This window comes from Phaethon aethereus (genome assembly GCF_964289735.1).
Source record: "Phaethon aethereus genome assembly, chromosome: 17".
In the NCBI taxonomy this organism is placed as follows: Eukaryota; Metazoa; Chordata; class Aves; order Phaethontiformes; family Phaethontidae; genus Phaethon; species Phaethon aethereus.
The window spans coordinates 12,265,206-12,283,061 of record NC_138593.1 but is presented as its reverse complement, the minus strand read 5'-3'; the positions used below and the strand labels follow the sequence as shown (position 1 = coordinate 12,283,061).

The following is a 17,856-nucleotide window of genomic DNA, read 5'->3' as shown; positions in this document are numbered from 1 at the left end:
CAAGCTAATCTGATTTAATAGGAGAAAGTTTGAGCTCAGTATTCAACACAGCTGTCCTCACCTTGAGCAGCACCAGATCGATCCACTGAGCTTTGCTCATATGTCAGTGTCTCCATCAGCCATGGCAACAAATCCTCAAAGCATGATTCTCCCATACCCTTCACCATGGCTCCCAGTGCCTTTGCAGACACTGTACGCACCTAACAGACAAAAGGAACAGAGATTTGCAAAATATCCAGTCAAAGCTACTAAAACACATGTGTTTGATTACAGATCTACAGAAGATCAGAACAAAGTCTAACCTAAGGCACTGAAAGATAATCTCTATTTGTACAAGAGACTTACTTCAGGTACAGGATCCAACAGAGATGCCTTCAGTCCAGGAGTCACACTGGGTAGGTAAGGAGCCAGATCCTGAAACAAAGACCCCGAAGAGTAAGAACTAGATTCAAAATGAGAAAGAAACCTGTCACCTTCATGTAAAGGGCATTTGGTCCCTTATTATTTACTATCCTTAACATCCTGGGAGTTTAATCATTTGCTTTCACAATCCTACAAATAAGCACACTGAATTGTTCTGCAAGTCCAAGAAACACCACCAGTTCTGTGCAGACCACTCAAAACCTTTCTGATGCTCACCCACAACGTAGCACTTCGTATCTAAGGATAATCCAACACACTTAACATTTACAAAGGTTTAAAGGTAGAGATTATCAGAACAAAAATTAAACACAGATCTTTATCCTACAGTGAGGTTCTACAAATACTTTTCAAACAAACCCTGGTCCATTTGTAAGCAACTGATCTGTGTTTCACTGGTACTGGTTTTGCTAGTTTGTTTGTTAAGGCATTTCTTATATAGTAAGAATTAGAAGACCTTTTTGCAGGGATAAATCTGGTAGTAACTAGATGACCAAAGTACAAAGCTGACAGTCTTAAGCACCTGAGAATTGTCACTGTCTTTATAGCCATTATCTGTTCATTTACATACATTTAATTAAAGCCAGCTGCATGGATTGTCTACTTTAAAACCAAAATCCCCAAACCAAATAAAATCTCTCTAGTGGTTGCTGTTATCTCCCACACAGTAACTACATCATACAGTTAGAGAGCATTTTTAGCACTGTACCTTCTGATCAGTCAGGGAGTACATGTTCCCAATGATCTGGGCAGCCATTTTCCTGGTGTCTGTGGAACGATCTTGAAAAGCTCTCTGAACAATTGGCATGATCAGTGCTAACGATGGAGCATCAATGAAATGGACAAATTTGGTATCCAGTAGAGTCTGCAGACACTTCTGGGTCTTCCTGGAGGGGTCAGTGAGAGCATCCAACAGAACTGGAGCAATTGCTGAACATTTTTAAAAAGGAGAGAAAACACTTTATTTGTACATAAAACAAAAATGCACATCAGGGTGAGCTAGTGTTCTCTCATGGGATTTTTTAGATCCTTCTAAAGCACAGGAACAGAGCAAACCCTATTAACATTAGCTGACAAAATGGAAAGGAGCATTCAAAAAGCCTTGAAGCAGACAGCTGCTCTTAAGCTTTCATGTTATACTTTCCTAGAAGTAGTTTAATTTCTATAAAGTTTGGATTTAATCCTAAATGCAGTGAACATAAACCTTGCTATGATAAACCATGGTCATGTCAGGACAGCTCTTTGGTGTCAGAGATGCAGCCAGTTCTTACCCAGGATCTCTGGATTCCTGATGACGGACCCAATCTGCCTGAGAGCTTGCTGACCCGCATTCTGCACCTTCACATGAGAATCTGTGAGCACTTCAGTAAGTTTTGGCACAATATTGGGTAAGCAGGAAGAGAGTTGTTTGGGAGCACAGTACGCCATAGCTCCCAGCAGTTCCACGGATCCTGTACATGAAGTACACAAAAATAAAAAAAGAGACAATACACAGCATTAAGAAGAGATATGAGATGACCACATTCACCTCAAACTCAAATCTGCAAGTGGCACGACCAGTCAGAGAACACACAGAATGACTGAAATGCATTCAGCCACTCTATGCCACTTTGAGACACTGAAAACTAATTTTTTGTTGTACTAGGGAAAAGAAAGGAGGGGGTTAGAACTTCCAGCTTCTGGAGTACTTCTAGAGGGATCAGGAGTAAAAAGTGCCCCTTGAATCTGCTGTGGGGGAAAGAAGTTGCTCAAATGTGTCGGGAAACTCAAAAGTTGTTAAGTTCCACAGCCCCTTATGAGACAATAAACTATCATGGCCATCTGTAGGGATGAAGGAATCAACAAGGGTAATGACAGCGAAGGGAACTGTGAGTTACTCTCAATCACATCAGTCAGATATTGGTCCATACCAGCTTTGGTTCTCCAAGATTCCTCTTCTAGTGCTGCAAGAAGTGATGGCAAAACCAGCTTCACTCCATGAGTACTCAAGTTACTCATCACAGCTTTGGCACAGTCATCTGCAGCCTCCAAGGAGAAGAGAACATTTACAAGCTGTATCACAACACCAGTTTTTTCCTTCCTCAGAGATTCAATGGGAACAAAGCCTTCACATAAAATAGCATCTAAGTACAATGATGCAGCTAGCCAAGCAGCTCCCAATTAATGGCCAATGAACTAAGAGGCTTTCAGTTATTAAGAAGATCAAATTGCATTAGTGGTATCTCCAGGGGTAGATCCACCTTCTCAATTTGCCTTGTTACAAACAGTATTCGTATCCATTCCATTTGGGTTTTCTCTTAACGCTCTGATCTCAGAAATCTACAGCATCTTACCTCTCGCACGTACTGGTTCCCGTCTCCAAAACAAAGCAGCAAGTGAGGTAGCACATGAACCACATAGGGCTCAAAAAGCTTTCCAAGCATACTGCAGAGCATCTCAAAGGCAAACAGAGCCCCTAAAAAAAAAACCAAAGCCAAAAAGGACAGTTAGAGGAAAATACAACTTCATTTAAAGGGGGTGGAAAGAGAAGACGGAATTTGCCAAATATCTGTAGAACTTCCCCAAAAGCACCCAAATCTCAAAGCTGAAAGTTTCTTGCCTTCTTGAACTTGTGGCTAGTGCTGTGGTAGGGATGTCTGGTCTCAGAAAGGACAAGAAACCCAGTAGCATTAAAAATATGTAACAGTCCTCCCAGTCCTAGCTTACATAAACAGAAATAAGGACAGGAAACGTTCAGCAGCAAAAGGAACAGCAGGCTGTGAAAGCCCCTCTGGACCAGCTGTAAAGTCTTACAGGAAGCAAGAGCCCACCTAGCAACACTTGCCTTTGAAAGTAAGAGGGAGAGACACCCAGAACGTTGTCTAGGACCAGAAACCTTTCCCCCACCACAATGCAAAGAGAGCCATTTTAGGACACTACAGACAATCAATGTCCTCATGACAGACACTCCCCATTTCCTTCTCTGCAAACTTAGTAAAATAAATGTAGATAAACCAAGCACAGGGGTTCAGGCATCATTTGGTCTGACCACAATGGTAGTAGATACAAGAGAAATGGTAAGTATTTGGAGGGAAAAGCTTTTGCCCTTTACCCTCACGGCGACGGAAGTTCTTCTTGTCCTGGATAGCATCGGTCAGTGTGGTCATCATCTCCTGCTGCTTGAGAGAGAGGATACCAAGGCCTTTCACCAGGCCTGCCAGCCCGTAAGCTGCACCTTTGCGCTCAGCATATTTATCAGACTCTAAAAGCAGCTGCATTAGCTTCTGTATCATTCCTCCTGCATCTTCCTTAATGGCAGGCACCAGAGGTGGTAAACAGCTTGCTACTGACTCTTGAACCTGTAAAACAATCCACCAGCTATCAGATCACAAAATACTCATCACCAACATAACTTTCCCTTAGACTGCACCCACAATGACAGCTTTCTGTCAGAGCCACTTTTTATCTGACATCCCTGGAAGTATCACAGTGTTAACGTGCCTCTGCACAGAACATGAGAACTCCTCCAAGAAGACACCTACCTGCTGAGATGGTGTGGACAAGGCTGCTATCAGTTTGCCAACAATTGGTTTCACTTTAGGGTCACTCTTGTCCAGATGTTTTGCCAGTGAACCCATCAGAATGACCACGCTCTGCCTGACAGCATCATAACTGGCATCATTGGGAGCATTTTTCAGGAATTCTTCAAACACTGGCAAGAGAGAGTTAACATTGTCCTGAAAAACAAAACCACAGAACTTGCCACTAGAGTCCACTCAGAATGAGATTTGCTATGCTCAGTGGACTTGTTTGTTCTTCTCTGAGCCAACAAGCTGAACAATCACACTGTATTTACAGTTCATTTAATGTGTCACATCACATAAAACCTTGTGCCATCCCGACAGGCAACAAATATTTCCTGCTAGAGAGAAGTTAGGTCCTAAAAGTTAGTTAGAGAAAAGAAGTTAGATCCCCCAAACCAAACAGCATCATGTTCTGCCAGAAGCAATGCAAGCTAGGCAAGACAGTGAGCCTAAACATCAGTGCCTGCTCTTTTGCTTGCTCCATTTGCAGAACAAACTTCACATGGCTTTTCTAAGAAACAGAAGGAAAGAATGAATAATATGAAAATATTCTAATAGTCTTGGGCTTAAAAGAAATGCAGAGGGTTGTCCAGAAACGGTGACTGGCACATATGAGGAAATCTGAAGCTGACCAATTTACACCCTGCACACCTACCCCATCTAACACCACTGGGGAAGGTGTAGCAGTGAGGAGAAGGATGGTCCTCAATTTTCTAAATCACTTCAGTTGTTTTCAATTTAATTAAGCCAATGATCAGCAAGCTTTCATGTTTTGCTTTGCATGAGGCTGGAAAGAGAAATCTTACCTTTTCCAGGATTAAGAGATCTGTGGTCTGATTTTACCTCTATTACTGTAGTTTTACATCATTTTAAGTCTAGTTAATTCAGTGCTATTTCTTTTTTATTGCAGTGACAGGGAAAAACTACACTCTTAGTCACTAACAGAACAACTCCAAACACAAAAATTCCTACTACATGAAAGTTTTTAGCTATTACAAGTAACAGCAACATCTAAGGAAAAAAAATCCTAAAAAAAAAAAAATTTCTCTGGGCCCTCACACAGTACTTATGTTTTCATCCCATTTTTTCCACTTTCATTCATCTACTTTTTTTTTTTTTTTTTTTGAGAGAAGCGTTCAAACTTACTTTGCCATGAGTGTTGAGCGTTGAAAGAGCTGCATCTAACATGCACTTCCTGACTTCAGGACTGCGATCATTCAGAGCATCTGGTACAAAAAACTGGAAGAGAGGCTTCACCTGAGAACTGTCCAGATGCTGTGAGAGCTTGTTGAGGGCCAAAGCTATGCCACACCTGTAAAGATGGTGAGCTTGTGAGTTTACTGACTTTTGACAGAATTTGCTTGAGGTCAAAATCACATTTGCTATCAGTAATACCTTACAGAAATTGAGAGAGCATGCCACTATGAAACCAAAGAGCATTACAGATACTTGGGCCAACAAAGACAGACATCAGGATCACTTCATCTTACTGTTGAAATACAGCAGCTTTACAACCAGGTACATCAGCACTAAAGAACAAATTAGCTTAAGACAGGTAGTGAACAAGACGATCCCAAATTAAACATGTATAGGGCATGCAAGCAGACAAAAAACAATTATCCAAACTGGAATTTGTCCAGTTCAGTAACACTTGCACTGCTGCTCTTGAAACAATCAATTGCCCATACAGACGTGGGAGTCCAGCAAGATAAGACAAAGATCAGACAGTCTGAGGGGGAAAGACTGTTCTTATCAGCAGGAGACATGGAGAAAATACTATCCAGTGTTATGATGGAACTGAGAGCATTTCAGTTTGGCCTGCCCAGCCTGCTTCAGGGGCACAAATATTCTCTACCAGAAAAAAGCACGAAATCAGCAAGTCAATACAGCTGCATGTATTTTGTTGCCTTAACATTCCCTTATTTCTCCACTGCCTGAACTTCTAAATAAAAATCTGTAACATCTCATTAGGATGCACAGGAAGTAATGAGGTCAATCTGAAAATGACTGTACCTTGCTTCCCACTGGTCAGGCGGAGATTCAGATATCACTCGTCCCAAAGCATCCAAAACTGGAGGTGGCCTCTGCAATGAAAAAAAATTTCATCAGAATGCCTTTTCTAAGGACACACACACAGAGAATACTGTCAGCCATACCAGAAGAGCACGGTAAAGAAAACAAGCAGAGAGCTAGCTTAGGCCCAAGAAGACTTAGACTGATCCTCCTCTGCCAGTCTTCCTGTATCACCAAAGGCCTATCTTCCACCTGTACAATGGTGCCATTACCAGCTGCTAACTTGAAGGTCAAGACATTACAGTTTGTGATAAGCTCAAACATAGCAATAGCAGGCTTCATGCACAGCCTCAAGACAGACAAAAGAAAAAGTGATTAATAGAAGACCTAAAATATAGCACAAGCTTGTGCCTGTCAACGCCTTAGGACTTACGTAGAGCTTCTCCTGGTAAATCTCTGTAAGTTTATTCATGACCTCTGCTGCTTGGTTTCGATACTGAGCTACAGCTCTGGAAAGAGCTTCAGCACCTGCTTGTCGCACTGCCTCTTCATGGTAGATGACATCTTTGATCAGCAGAGAACAGAGGTCAGGCTGCAGCTCCAGACCCATGGACTCCCACAACCTGCAGCGCACACATAGAGGTGACAGATCACCCTTCAGCAAGAGAAGCCACTGCTACATGTAAGTATCAGGGCAGCCAAAGCTGCCCTCTGCCTGTAGGAGGCAAAGGCCCTGCCAGTGGAGCTCGACGAGGTGAGCAGAAGAGACATCCCCTTACAATCCAATCGGCCAGGAAGAACTCTTACCTCTCTGCCAACTTCTGAATCTCATCTTCCACATCAAACTTTACTACCCAAAGGCGACGCAACAAATTCAGTCCATTCTTTTCGTCGCTGTCTGGGGTTGGTAGAACCATTTGTAGCTCCATCAGTCCCTGAATTAGTTTACAGGAGAATCAGTGCAAAGATCTGATTTTAGAAACAGATGCTTTAGAACACTTAAAACCTTTTCCACATCAAGCTCGCAGTGGTTGGGAGTGTCAAAATTCACATTTCTTTGTGCAGTACACTGCCTGTGCAGATCGAGGACTTCCTGTTGCTGTAGATAAGATGGTGAACTCAAGAATAGCACTCCATAGGCAGGTTGCAGAGAGGCAACTAGGCACTAGGTTGTGCTCTGGTGACTACAGTCTTTTCTGATTCTAAGGTACAGAGAAGCCAGCTCAGGTAAGCCAAGCTGAAATTTGTTTCACAGCAGAGAAAACCAAGCATCCTTAATTTTTTTTCTTTCTTTTTTATGTTCTCAGAAGTGACTGCGCCTGAAGCTTTCCAAAGACACTGGACCAAACACAGATACAGGAATTTTTTGACAGCTTCTCCCTTTAAGATGAAGCTCTATGCAATTTTAAATAGAAGGTGCTAAGTTGTCGTAATTACACCTGTTTTAACAAAACAAAGGTGTAGATAGACCCAGAGTGCTCCTTTCTGCAAGGTAAGTCTAGCACAAAGAGCATTACTTGAATTACTGTTCAGTAGCTATTGCCACCCACTGCAGGCATACTACCCAAAGACTAGCATCACAGCTGAAGCCTCTCTTCATCAGTGTTGGAGAAGATTCACCTCCAAAAAAATTTAAAAATTCAAAAATTCAGTGTGACCCTGGAATGGTTCCCACCTACCCTGAGAGATGCATCTCGAACATTCATGCATGGAGATTGCAGGGCCTGAAGTAACACATCAATCTCCTCCTGTTCTGCATAGGCACAGCCGTCCTCCCCGCTGCTGCTTGCACACAGGGTGGTCAGTGCGTTGGAAGCCAAAACCTAAAGTGCCGTGAGGAAGTATTAGAGATTCCACCACCGCTTTTGCCTTCTTTGCATTTGGTCAAAGCAAGCGCAGTGTGGGGGTTGAGTGCTACCACAAAAGAAGAAATTCTCGAAGAACAGTGACAAGGGTTCATGGCAAAAACAAGAACTGACAAGTTCAGTCCAACCCTTTGCCTTTTTGTTATTGACCTTTCTGCCATCTCATCCCTTAGAACAAACACTTGGGTGAGCATCTACTAAACTTTGATTTATATTTATAGGCTTATATTTATACCTTAGAGAAGGTATAAAATGTCACCTGTGGAAAACTGAAGAATATGCTTGGTGCAATAAAACCCACAGGAAAAAAAGTTACAGGCACTTTATTATCCCCAAAAGAATACCATACGCATAAGAGAAAATCAGTCATGTATCAACCACCAGCCTCAGACTTAAACCAGGTTGGTGTATTTCCCTCAGGTAGATGCTGATGAAACTTAAGCAGAATCCTGACCGTGGTTATAAAGCCGGGGCCTCACCTGTAACCGTGGAGAACCTGTTCCTATCACCCGGGTCAGCAGAACCAGCATATCCCTCCGGGGCAGTAACTCTGGGCCATTCTGAAAGGTTGAGGGGAGAAAAAGCCTTACGTCTTGTGACTCTGAAATACCTTGCCTGTGTATGACACTCCTTATAAAAATCACAATCAAAACCTAGGCATGGACAGTTAACCAAAACCTGTGACCGAAAACAATCTTACCTTGTTAACTTTAACTTGTAGAATTAATCTGCTTTGTTGAGTTTACACATTAGCTGTTTTATCCCATGCCTCATCTGAACAACTGTAAAAGGAGGTCATCTGATGCCCACAAACTCTCACTTACCTCATCTACCAGCAAAGCCTGGCCATTTGCTGATGATCTCAGGTGAGCATGGATCGTAAGGATCTGCAGAATCTTGACGAGAAACTCCTCTTTGTCTTCACTGTCATGACATGTCTCAGTCATAACTGTCTTTAAGAGAGGAAAGACTAAAGAAAACGCTGGAGCTGATAATGGGGCAGCACCTGTGAAAAGGAAGAACAATCCGGTAAGCATAGCTGATCTTGTTATATTCCCAAGTGTTGTAACTCTAAGCATGACTTTGTTTTATAATATTGACTGGTGTAAAATGTACATCTCGGTAGCACATAATGGATATGGCCAGCTTCAGCCGTATGTACAAACGTGCTCAGTGACCCTAAGTACTTCTATGTCCCCAGAAACACCCAGTCTAAAAGGTCACTGTCTCATGTATCTGGACTTACCCTACAGAGGCAATGCTTAGCCTGTCCAAAGCAGCGCACACAGCCGGCCCCCTGTTTAACCTCTCCCCCTTTGCCACCTCATTTAACGACAGCAACAGTATGTCTCCAACACTGACATTTCGCATTGGTTAATGGTTGGACTTGATGATCTTAAAGGTCTTTTCCAATCTAAATGATTCTATGATCCTACCCTAATGTTGTTGCTTGCTACACCAATGAGCTGGCTTTAATTACAGTCACATTAGGATTCCAAATTACTTCCAGTGCTTCAACAGTGTGAAAATACACACTGTAAATGAAATCAAAACAATTCAATGGAATAAAGTAGACAGACAGGCCAAACCGAGCTTTTGTCTATGCTGGAAACACTTGCGGGCAGGGCAGTACAGAACACAAAATCAACTCCATCACACAATCAAAGTTGAAATAAAATCTATTATTTAAAGTGCATTAAGTTTGTGTGTACACTCTTGAGAATTAAAATAAACTAAAAAATAAAAATTACGGTCAATTTTACTTCTGAGCAGGAGAATCCACACAGGGATCTGTTACAATTTAGCTAATTCACTTTTAAAGTTCATTTGTCCCGAAGTTGGGGCCCATTTGCCAGCTATATTCCCCTTAAATACTTCCTACCAACCTAGCTAACCTGTCATTCCCGTCTTCAGCTGGATTCTTGAGAATGCGGTTCCTCTAATTCTGGTGCAAAACTCAGCTCCCCTCCCCTCTTGAAAAAAATTAAATGGGAAACCAAAATTAATTTTGGATTCCCATTGTTAAAGAGTTTGATCCTTCCTTCTCACAGGGGCTTGGCAATGGGGCATAACAAATTCTCTTTCCAATCCTCCCGTTAGTCCAGTTAAACCTCAAGCACTAGACATCTAGGGAAAACTGTTGCTTTCTACATCCGATCTGTGCTGTCAGAGAACACCAGATTTTAAATTTCTAAGATGCAGATGAAGAGCACTGCAGATACAATACTGCAGTATTAGTCAGCTTATGTAGGGCACGGATACCGCAAAAGTAGTTCAAGGGAGAAATATTAAATAAAAAACACACTGTGAGCTCCTAGCTATTTAACAGGAATAGCTTAGGTAAAACCGTCACCATCTCTGATGTGGGATTTTTTTTTTTTTCAGTATTTTTGCTTTTATACTTTCTATTTTTTTAATTATTGGCCAGATATTTTTAAGCTTAAGCAACTGTCCCTCTATATGCAGCAGAAAGAAGAACGCTTTATCTGAGAAGATAAATGTTCTGTTAACAAAGTAGCTGGTATTGACCAATATGAAAAAAGATTATAAAATGTATCTTTGCATTTCAGCAGTGAATGATAAATTTTATCATCCACATTATAATAAGGTATGGGCTCTCTTAGGTTTCATAGTAACCTAAGAAACTAACCTCTACTAAATAATATTGCAGAACTACACTCCTAAGAACTTTGAAAATGAGAATGTATTTATATATATTTATATTTGGGAATATAACATGACTCATCCAACAAAGTGCTATGGAGCCTACTTCCTTTCTCTTGCAGAAGTGAAAAAAACCGATATTCATTTAATTAAGCACTGTAGGAAATCTTGAAGGATGAGGGTTGAAAATACTCCTGCTACTTTCTGGAAATAAGCCTGAAAATGGATTCAAACATTAATGAACTTGCACTTACTATCGAAATAAATTGCATCGTGAAGACACTGAATTATTACTGAGATGTTCAGCACTGAAGTGGTGCTCAACATGGTCAATTGCTACTACTCAGCTGTGAAGATTATGTGTGCCACAGTCACACAACTGCAGATCTGACTGGAAACAGAGCAGTAAGAGGAGAACTGAACTACTGGGGTAAGGGACCAAATGGAATCCTACATTTCCTTTAAAAAAATTATAAACCATCTACCACAGCAGCTTTTGATTGAGCTAGATGATGAACAACTCCAAAGGCTGGATGAACCATCTCTACAACTACAGTGAGTGATACCACTATCAGTACACCAGATGTTTTAAGACAGCCTAAGCCATCCCTGTCACCAAAGGAAGCAGACCTACCCTCCCCTCTTCTGTACTATTGTCTTCAATGTCGTGGTACAAGTACTTGCAAACCACATTGTGAAGCACATTCTGAAAATTATCTAGATTAAAACTAACCCAGTGGAAAAAAAAAAGAAAAAAATCAAGAAAAAAGGTTCATTTAACCCAGATTATATTCTTGCACTGTAAAACATTGGTGCTTGCCTTCGTGTTACAGCGTGGGAAAGAATTGCTTCTTCTATAACCATGTCAGAATAAAATATTCATGAACTGCAGCACTACACAGCAAACAAGCAGAGGCCACAGGCACTTCACTGCTGAGATCACAGATAACAAGCAATTATTTTGTCTTTCCACTTAGTCTCACTGAATTACTTATGCTAAGTGGTGTTGAAAGGTAGGAACTGTCCTTGGCAAAGATGAGCCTTAATTTCACTACTATTATTTCTGTATGAACCATTTTGGGAAAAAATACAGTTATTTAATTTCTACACTTACTATACTTGTAACATAATTTCTACTACTACCACTGAAAAAAAAAAAAAAACCTTAAGGTTTTTCATATCTATGAAGACTTATCAGATTTAAAAAAAAAGTGAAGTCTCGCCTATAAAACATGATACAAACCATCAAAACTAGAACAGCTCACAGAGTTATTGTGGGGTGGGGGGACCGGTGTCAGAGGAATCTACAACACACTTTACCTGGTTCTCCCTTGCCTGTTCGGCTAGGAATGGTATGCACATGCAGCAAGCTAACAACTCTGTTCAGAGCAGTAGGCAGCTCTTCTTGACACCAGGATTCATCTAATTCACATTCTGGTTTCATCAGGCGCAAGGTCACATGGCTCACTAAAGTACCTGGTATGAAAGAATGAAGAATCCATGAGAGGACTAAAACCAAACATTTCTTGAGGGAAAAATTCCCCAGGAACACAGACCCAAGAATTACAACAAAGCTCTGGGCAACAGCCCAGGCTGCAAGAGAGGCACAGAGAAGGAAGCACACAGCCCTGAGGCTTACAGGGGACAGCTTCCTTCACAACAGTCACAGAGGCGAGTTATGCTTGCATCCTCCAAACTCTGCAAAGGGGAGACAGTCCCATTGCGACCAACTGCTACTGAGAGGTGGTCACAATGACTAGACAACTCCTTGTCTTTGGACCCAGTCTTATCCAGCAGCGAGATCTCTGGGACATCACAGTTGTCTTCCTCAGCACTGTTCCAGCATGGTTTTTCGTCCTGGCTGTCTGTGATACACAGTCATGATCCACAGCTTGTAAGAGCAAGGATTTTCACCACCCCACCATAAAAATAATGTGCCCTGCCCTTGAACAGCAACTGCAAATACTAACCAAAGGTTTTCAGTCGAGCAGGCATGACACAGGAAGCTAAGGAAAGAAAAGGATTCTTAATCCTTGGAGCAGCCAAAGGTGATCGAAAAAGCGGCAAGAAGGAACTGATGAGACCAGGGATGTACTGGGTTAGACCAGGAGGCTTTCTCTTTATAACAGCGTCCAGGAGTCCTAGGGCTGTTTCCAGCTCATTATCAAGCTGTAAGAGAACCAATTCAAAAGGTTACCGTAAAAACTTCATCAGGGCAAAAAAAATCAAGTTGTTAAATCTAATTTCTAATAAAAGAAACAAATAGGTTACTGCCAAACATTCTCTATGCTACTCCATTTTCCTTTTATCAAAATGACTTGGGTCATGGTAGCTGCAGAGTTGGCAAAAAAGACCATTAAAACTCACCTCCTTCAGCCGTTTTCTTATCTGAGACTCCCTTTCCAACTGTGCATGCATCAGCTCTTTCTGCTTGCTAGTTAGTTGCACCTCATCCTTTATTCCTTTCTTCTTCTTTATCTCCTGCAAGAGCACGCCATGGACATTATTAACTGGGAGCTAATAACAACATCTCCTTAACTAGGCAGAGAAGAAAGTTGGACACATTGGTTTTTTTGTAATTTACTTTTAAAACAGTATCAAAATATTCTTCCAAGCATACCACTCTTAAGTGAAGACACAAAATGGACATCAGCAGGTTAACAACACTTTAGCGTCCCATTAGCATCATAACATCAGTTTCTCCCACATTTGAATTGGCCACAAATTATTTTATGTCATTAAAAAGACCTGTCCAGGCCTTTCTACAGTGGATGGGCATGTCATCCTCCCCAGAGCAAAAGAGAAGTCAGCCTTTAATAAAAGAATGCTCCACTCAACCTGGTACGTTCCCTTCCGTTCACCAAATTTCTCCCCCCACCTACAACCATTGCTCTGGCCCCAGACTGACCAGAACTGCTGGCTGTCGGCAAGATGGAAGCACCTATTTAACAACCCTTACTGAAAAAGTTACACGAGATACATTGAAAGAGATGAAGAGAAAAAACAGATATTACCAACTAGTAAGCACACTTACAAACAAGTAGAATACCACATAAATTGATACAAATACATATATAAGAGAAAAGAAACTGATACATACAGATATAAGAGAAGACAACATTTAGGTACTCAAAGAAGTTCAGAGAATCTTTCCCAACAGTGTACACACATATGCCAGAAGCCATGCAACTAAACAGGTGAGATCGTAGTGAAGGTTCTGACACCAGCCAGGCTTTCCTGTTCCCATCAACTCACCTCCTTCAGCTCCAGCTCAATGATTTGTTCCTTGAAGGAATAAGCTTTGTTCTCCCTCTTCATGTTAGCCTTTTTCGTACTATCTTGTTGAGCACTAAGAAGGAAAATTAGAGACAAGAATCTGGACTAAGATCCAGACACACAAATCCAGGAACTCCTGTCCAGAAAGAGCATCTGACAAATCCACTCACCCACTGGCTAGATGCCACCAGCAATCAATCCCCAGGTGCACGGAGAAAAGAAATTACAGTCTTACCTCTGTATTATAGACTTGTCGTACAGTTCTCCCTCTGGTGTCTTCATGATGGCAAATTCCTCTCGAGTAACCTGGCACAGAGCTGGATTCTCCATTGATGCTGAGATATTGCTGATGAGCTGTGGGAGCACTCTACCAGGTGAAAGCAGAGAGAGAGATCCCACTGCATTCATAGATGACTATCAAGAAAACAAAGGAAAAACAAATTATCAGTATTCCTTGAAATTGTATCAAAAAAGTATGGCCCGTTGAGGCAGCCCATGTTATGTTCTAATTCCTAATTCCTTGTTCAGTGGGTACATGAATCATATCTAGAATTCTACTAGGTTACTGGTACACATTCTTCCCTCCTTAAATCCCAGCTCTTTTTCACCAGAGATATTCTCTTTGCACCCATCCTTTCCCCAACTTTTAGACAGATCTCCTTCCTTATAAATTCATCAGTACTTTTAACTCCTCCAGAAAATTCTCCTGTTCCAAAGTATTTCCCAAAACTAACACAAGGAAAGCAGAAGTTTATCACCTGGTTCTCTGGAGTGTAGGCAGTGATTCTGGGTAATATGTCATTGAGGTGTTTGGTAATGAAGTCTTTGGGATCTATCTTCATCTTGATGAGAAGGGCTGGCCAAAGACCTGGCTGCACTGCCACTAGCAAGAAGAATAAATCACCATAAGAAATACAAAGCAGACTGCTAATACAATCAAACAAAATGTAAGATAAAAACCCCATACACTGGCCACGAAAGTGGCCTTATCCCTTCACTTACCTACAGAGGGATGATGGCTCACCAGCAGCATCTCCAGTGCCAGCTTTTCTGGCTCAGAGGAATCCACATCAAGTCCTGCCACACTTGAGATGACACAGAGTGCCTCATGAAGGACACGGGGAGGAATGTATATCTTTCCTAGCTCTGACAGCTCTCCCGACTCCATCACCAGGACCTCATGAGGCAGAACCTGAGTGGACAACCTGTCATTAACACATCACACCAAGCCTTCCTGAGCCCTAGCACACTTCCCCGCAGTAACACCGTACTGAATGCCAACAATCAGCTCCCCCTGTCAGTACCTACAGCCTGAAGTTTTCAAAGGAAAGGGATAAAGGATAACAGTGGAACTGAAGCACAGAGATGACAGTGACAGAAAGACTAAGAATGGAGGACTATACTACATTTGGTGAGATGGGCTAAAATAAAACTAAAACAATCATTTCTGGCAAAGAGGACTTCGGAAAAGGTTGAACAAGCTGACCAGGAACAGTATATCCAACTTCTGCAGACTCATTTTACCCAGTATCTTTTAAAAAATACTTTATTCAGGCTGTATCTGTGACATGGGAAGACTATTTACAAAGTCACAGCCTTGGTACCTAATTAATGCAACTTAATCTATTATACACCTCGACATGGCACTGGCTTAACAGCATGCCCAATAATACAGCACTCACTGTTTCCTTTTTTTTTTTTTTTTTTTTGGTAATAGTTACTACTAAAGTATTGATATTACATTTGCTTTAAATAGACAACCTGAGCTATAAAGCCAGGGAAAAGAACTAGGATACCAAGAAAGGAACTAAGCACTTGGTATTCCAGCAGGGATTAAAATAATAGAAGGACATGCAAAATTACAGTTTCTTCCCCAAATAATTTTGAATAATATGTCTTCTGTGTATACAGGGAAGAGTAGGCACACCAAAGGCACTGATACAGTAATAGAAGTAATCTAGTAAGCAATAGCATTCTAGGAAATCATACAGCTGGAATTGAATCATCTTCATATCATGCTGTAGGCAGCAATCAAACAATTGTCTGCGCTTCTTGACTACTCACCTTGTGAGAACTGAGAACCACTTTCAGCTCCTCCAAGAGCCCATAGGCCAGTTTGTACCCTCCCAGAGAGGACAAGAGCTTCTTAACTGTTTGATGCGCCTGTCTTCGAACATGCCAGATCCGACTCAGCAGTACTGCAACAAGGGCACGGTGATACTGCCTGAAAATGGAGAAACAAACAGGTTTAGCAAGGGAGGCAGCTCTGCAAATCAACTGGACACAAAAGCACAGAGTTCAACACCTTGTGTAAAGTCCCAAGCCCACCCTCTCCACTGCCCACATTAACATTCAGGAATCGGACACAGATCAGTGGCAGTGCACTCTACGTACTGAACTTTACTTTCAGGCAGCCGTTGCACATGATCCAAGAGAAGGCGCTCTGTCAGCTGCAATACTGTACACATTGCTGTGGGAAAAGACAAATATTTAAAATAGCATAAGACTTCATAAGGAAACAGATTATTTTTTTTTTTACCTGAAAACAAACAGCCAGCAAGGGGACACATTAAAATAGCTACCCAGACAGAGCCCCTATATAATCTTCTCAGTGAAGCTAGAGACAAATCCAACTCGTATCTGCCAAGAGTGGAAACAGAATCATAATTTAATAGAAATGCTGTTAGCTGGATCCCAGCAGAATTTTCTTGACCAGTATGTGTGACCTATTTTTGTCTAAGTCAACAGAGCAAAACAAACGATAAACACCACGCTCACTGCACCAGTACTGTTAATTCCTGAGTACTGCCGAAATGTCTCCAGTGACAATAAAACGTACACCGAACTCACACAAAAGTGCATAATGCTATTTGAATAGTAGCCTCGGCATTTTACCTCACACCGTCTTCTGAGCTTCAGCTGTCACTAGGCTCTTTGGTTGTCTGTCAACATTCAACCATATTATAAAAGCAGGAGCAGAAAGCCCTGAAACATGGGGTGGGTTATAACCCATATTAAATATGGTACAGGGGACTTTCAGCATTCAAGGCATCAGATAGTTTGGGGATGTTAAGCTGGATGTTTTTGCTTAAATAACCAATAACAAATTATTACAATATTTACTCCCAAAATCGCAGCATTAGTTCTTGGAGCTAACTTCCTACAGGAGCAACACAAAATTTTCCAAATCATGCTGTTTCAGGATACCTGCAGACTTGGGAGGGAAAATGAATGGATATACACATTGCCTTCAGGAAACAGGGATGAAATTATTTTCCATTTAGAAAACTTTACCTCTTCAAAGCTTTGTACAAAAGACAAGTGAATTCGTTTCAGAGACATGATTCATGAACTCATTTTCAAAACTTTCAGTTTAAAATGTCGTCAGTAATGTTTTGTGTTGGGCACATTCCTTTTTTTTTTCTTTTCAATTAATCTTTAAACACAAGAGAACAAAACAGAGCATAGAGACACTAATTTATAACCCAATTGATTTCCTATCTTATTACTCTTCCTCCATGTATCTTAAGATTTTCACCTACATGTTTTCTTCTCCAGCCTTATTTTACTTTTTCCCCATCTTCTTCTTAATTTTTGGCTTCTCCACACCCTTTATATTGGCTGCAACTATCTAGTTACTAACTGGGACACCACACAGGCACATTTGGTACTAGAAAGACTTTTACAGACTATACAAATTTGGAATTATAATGAACCCGAGTTATCAAACATTTAAGAAATAAATTAATTCATTGTCAAGCTTAGACTACAACTAATCTAGATGTACTTCTGAAAGAGTGTGCTATTCATTTTAATCTGAAACCGGATCCTCCAAGGGTCATAAAACAGGGCTAAGAGCAACAGTAGCTCTTATAAGTATGAGGTAATAGCGTTAAAATGCAACTGGATATACAATAACTGACAATTTACCTTCCTCTGATGCAGACTGCAGAAACTTCTCAGATGTAAAAATTTGTTTTTTCTCATCCAGAACCAGCTGCCAGAAACCACTCAGCTTAGACTCTGACAGGAAAAGAACAGATGTCTATCAAGGA

The 17,856-nt window shown here is 41.2% G+C and overlaps 1 protein-coding gene across 1 annotated transcript in view; it reads right to left on the bottom strand.

Annotated features, from left to right (window-relative positions):
- Positions 1 to 17,856, bottom strand: part of GCN1 (GCN1 activator of EIF2AK4) — a gene marked incomplete at both ends in the record, with an annotated part of 43,670 nt that overhangs the window by 13,677 nt on the left and 12,137 nt on the right. Inside the window, 25 exons of the mRNA XM_082007905.1 lie at positions 62 to 200; positions 346 to 414; positions 1,130 to 1,350; positions 1,692 to 1,871; positions 2,331 to 2,445; positions 2,754 to 2,875; positions 3,512 to 3,758; positions 3,942 to 4,136; positions 5,130 to 5,295; positions 5,997 to 6,067; positions 6,430 to 6,619; positions 6,804 to 6,931; positions 7,676 to 7,819; positions 8,341 to 8,421; positions 8,686 to 8,867; positions 11,846 to 12,001; positions 12,496 to 12,694; positions 12,893 to 13,006; positions 13,781 to 13,874; positions 14,037 to 14,215; positions 14,560 to 14,684; positions 14,804 to 14,993; positions 15,866 to 16,025; positions 16,196 to 16,271; positions 17,732 to 17,824. Coding sequence (XP_081864031.1) covers positions 62 to 200; positions 346 to 414; positions 1,130 to 1,350; positions 1,692 to 1,871; positions 2,331 to 2,445; positions 2,754 to 2,875; positions 3,512 to 3,758; positions 3,942 to 4,136; positions 5,130 to 5,295; positions 5,997 to 6,067; positions 6,430 to 6,619; positions 6,804 to 6,931; positions 7,676 to 7,819; positions 8,341 to 8,421; positions 8,686 to 8,867; positions 11,846 to 12,001; positions 12,496 to 12,694; positions 12,893 to 13,006; positions 13,781 to 13,874; positions 14,037 to 14,215; positions 14,560 to 14,684; positions 14,804 to 14,993; positions 15,866 to 16,025; positions 16,196 to 16,271; positions 17,732 to 17,824 — 3,636 coding nt within the window. The remainder of the gene's footprint in view (positions 1 to 61; positions 201 to 345; positions 415 to 1,129; positions 1,351 to 1,691; positions 1,872 to 2,330; positions 2,446 to 2,753; positions 2,876 to 3,511; positions 3,759 to 3,941; positions 4,137 to 5,129; positions 5,296 to 5,996; positions 6,068 to 6,429; positions 6,620 to 6,803; positions 6,932 to 7,675; positions 7,820 to 8,340; positions 8,422 to 8,685; positions 8,868 to 11,845; positions 12,002 to 12,495; positions 12,695 to 12,892; positions 13,007 to 13,780; positions 13,875 to 14,036; positions 14,216 to 14,559; positions 14,685 to 14,803; positions 14,994 to 15,865; positions 16,026 to 16,195; positions 16,272 to 17,731; positions 17,825 to 17,856) is intronic.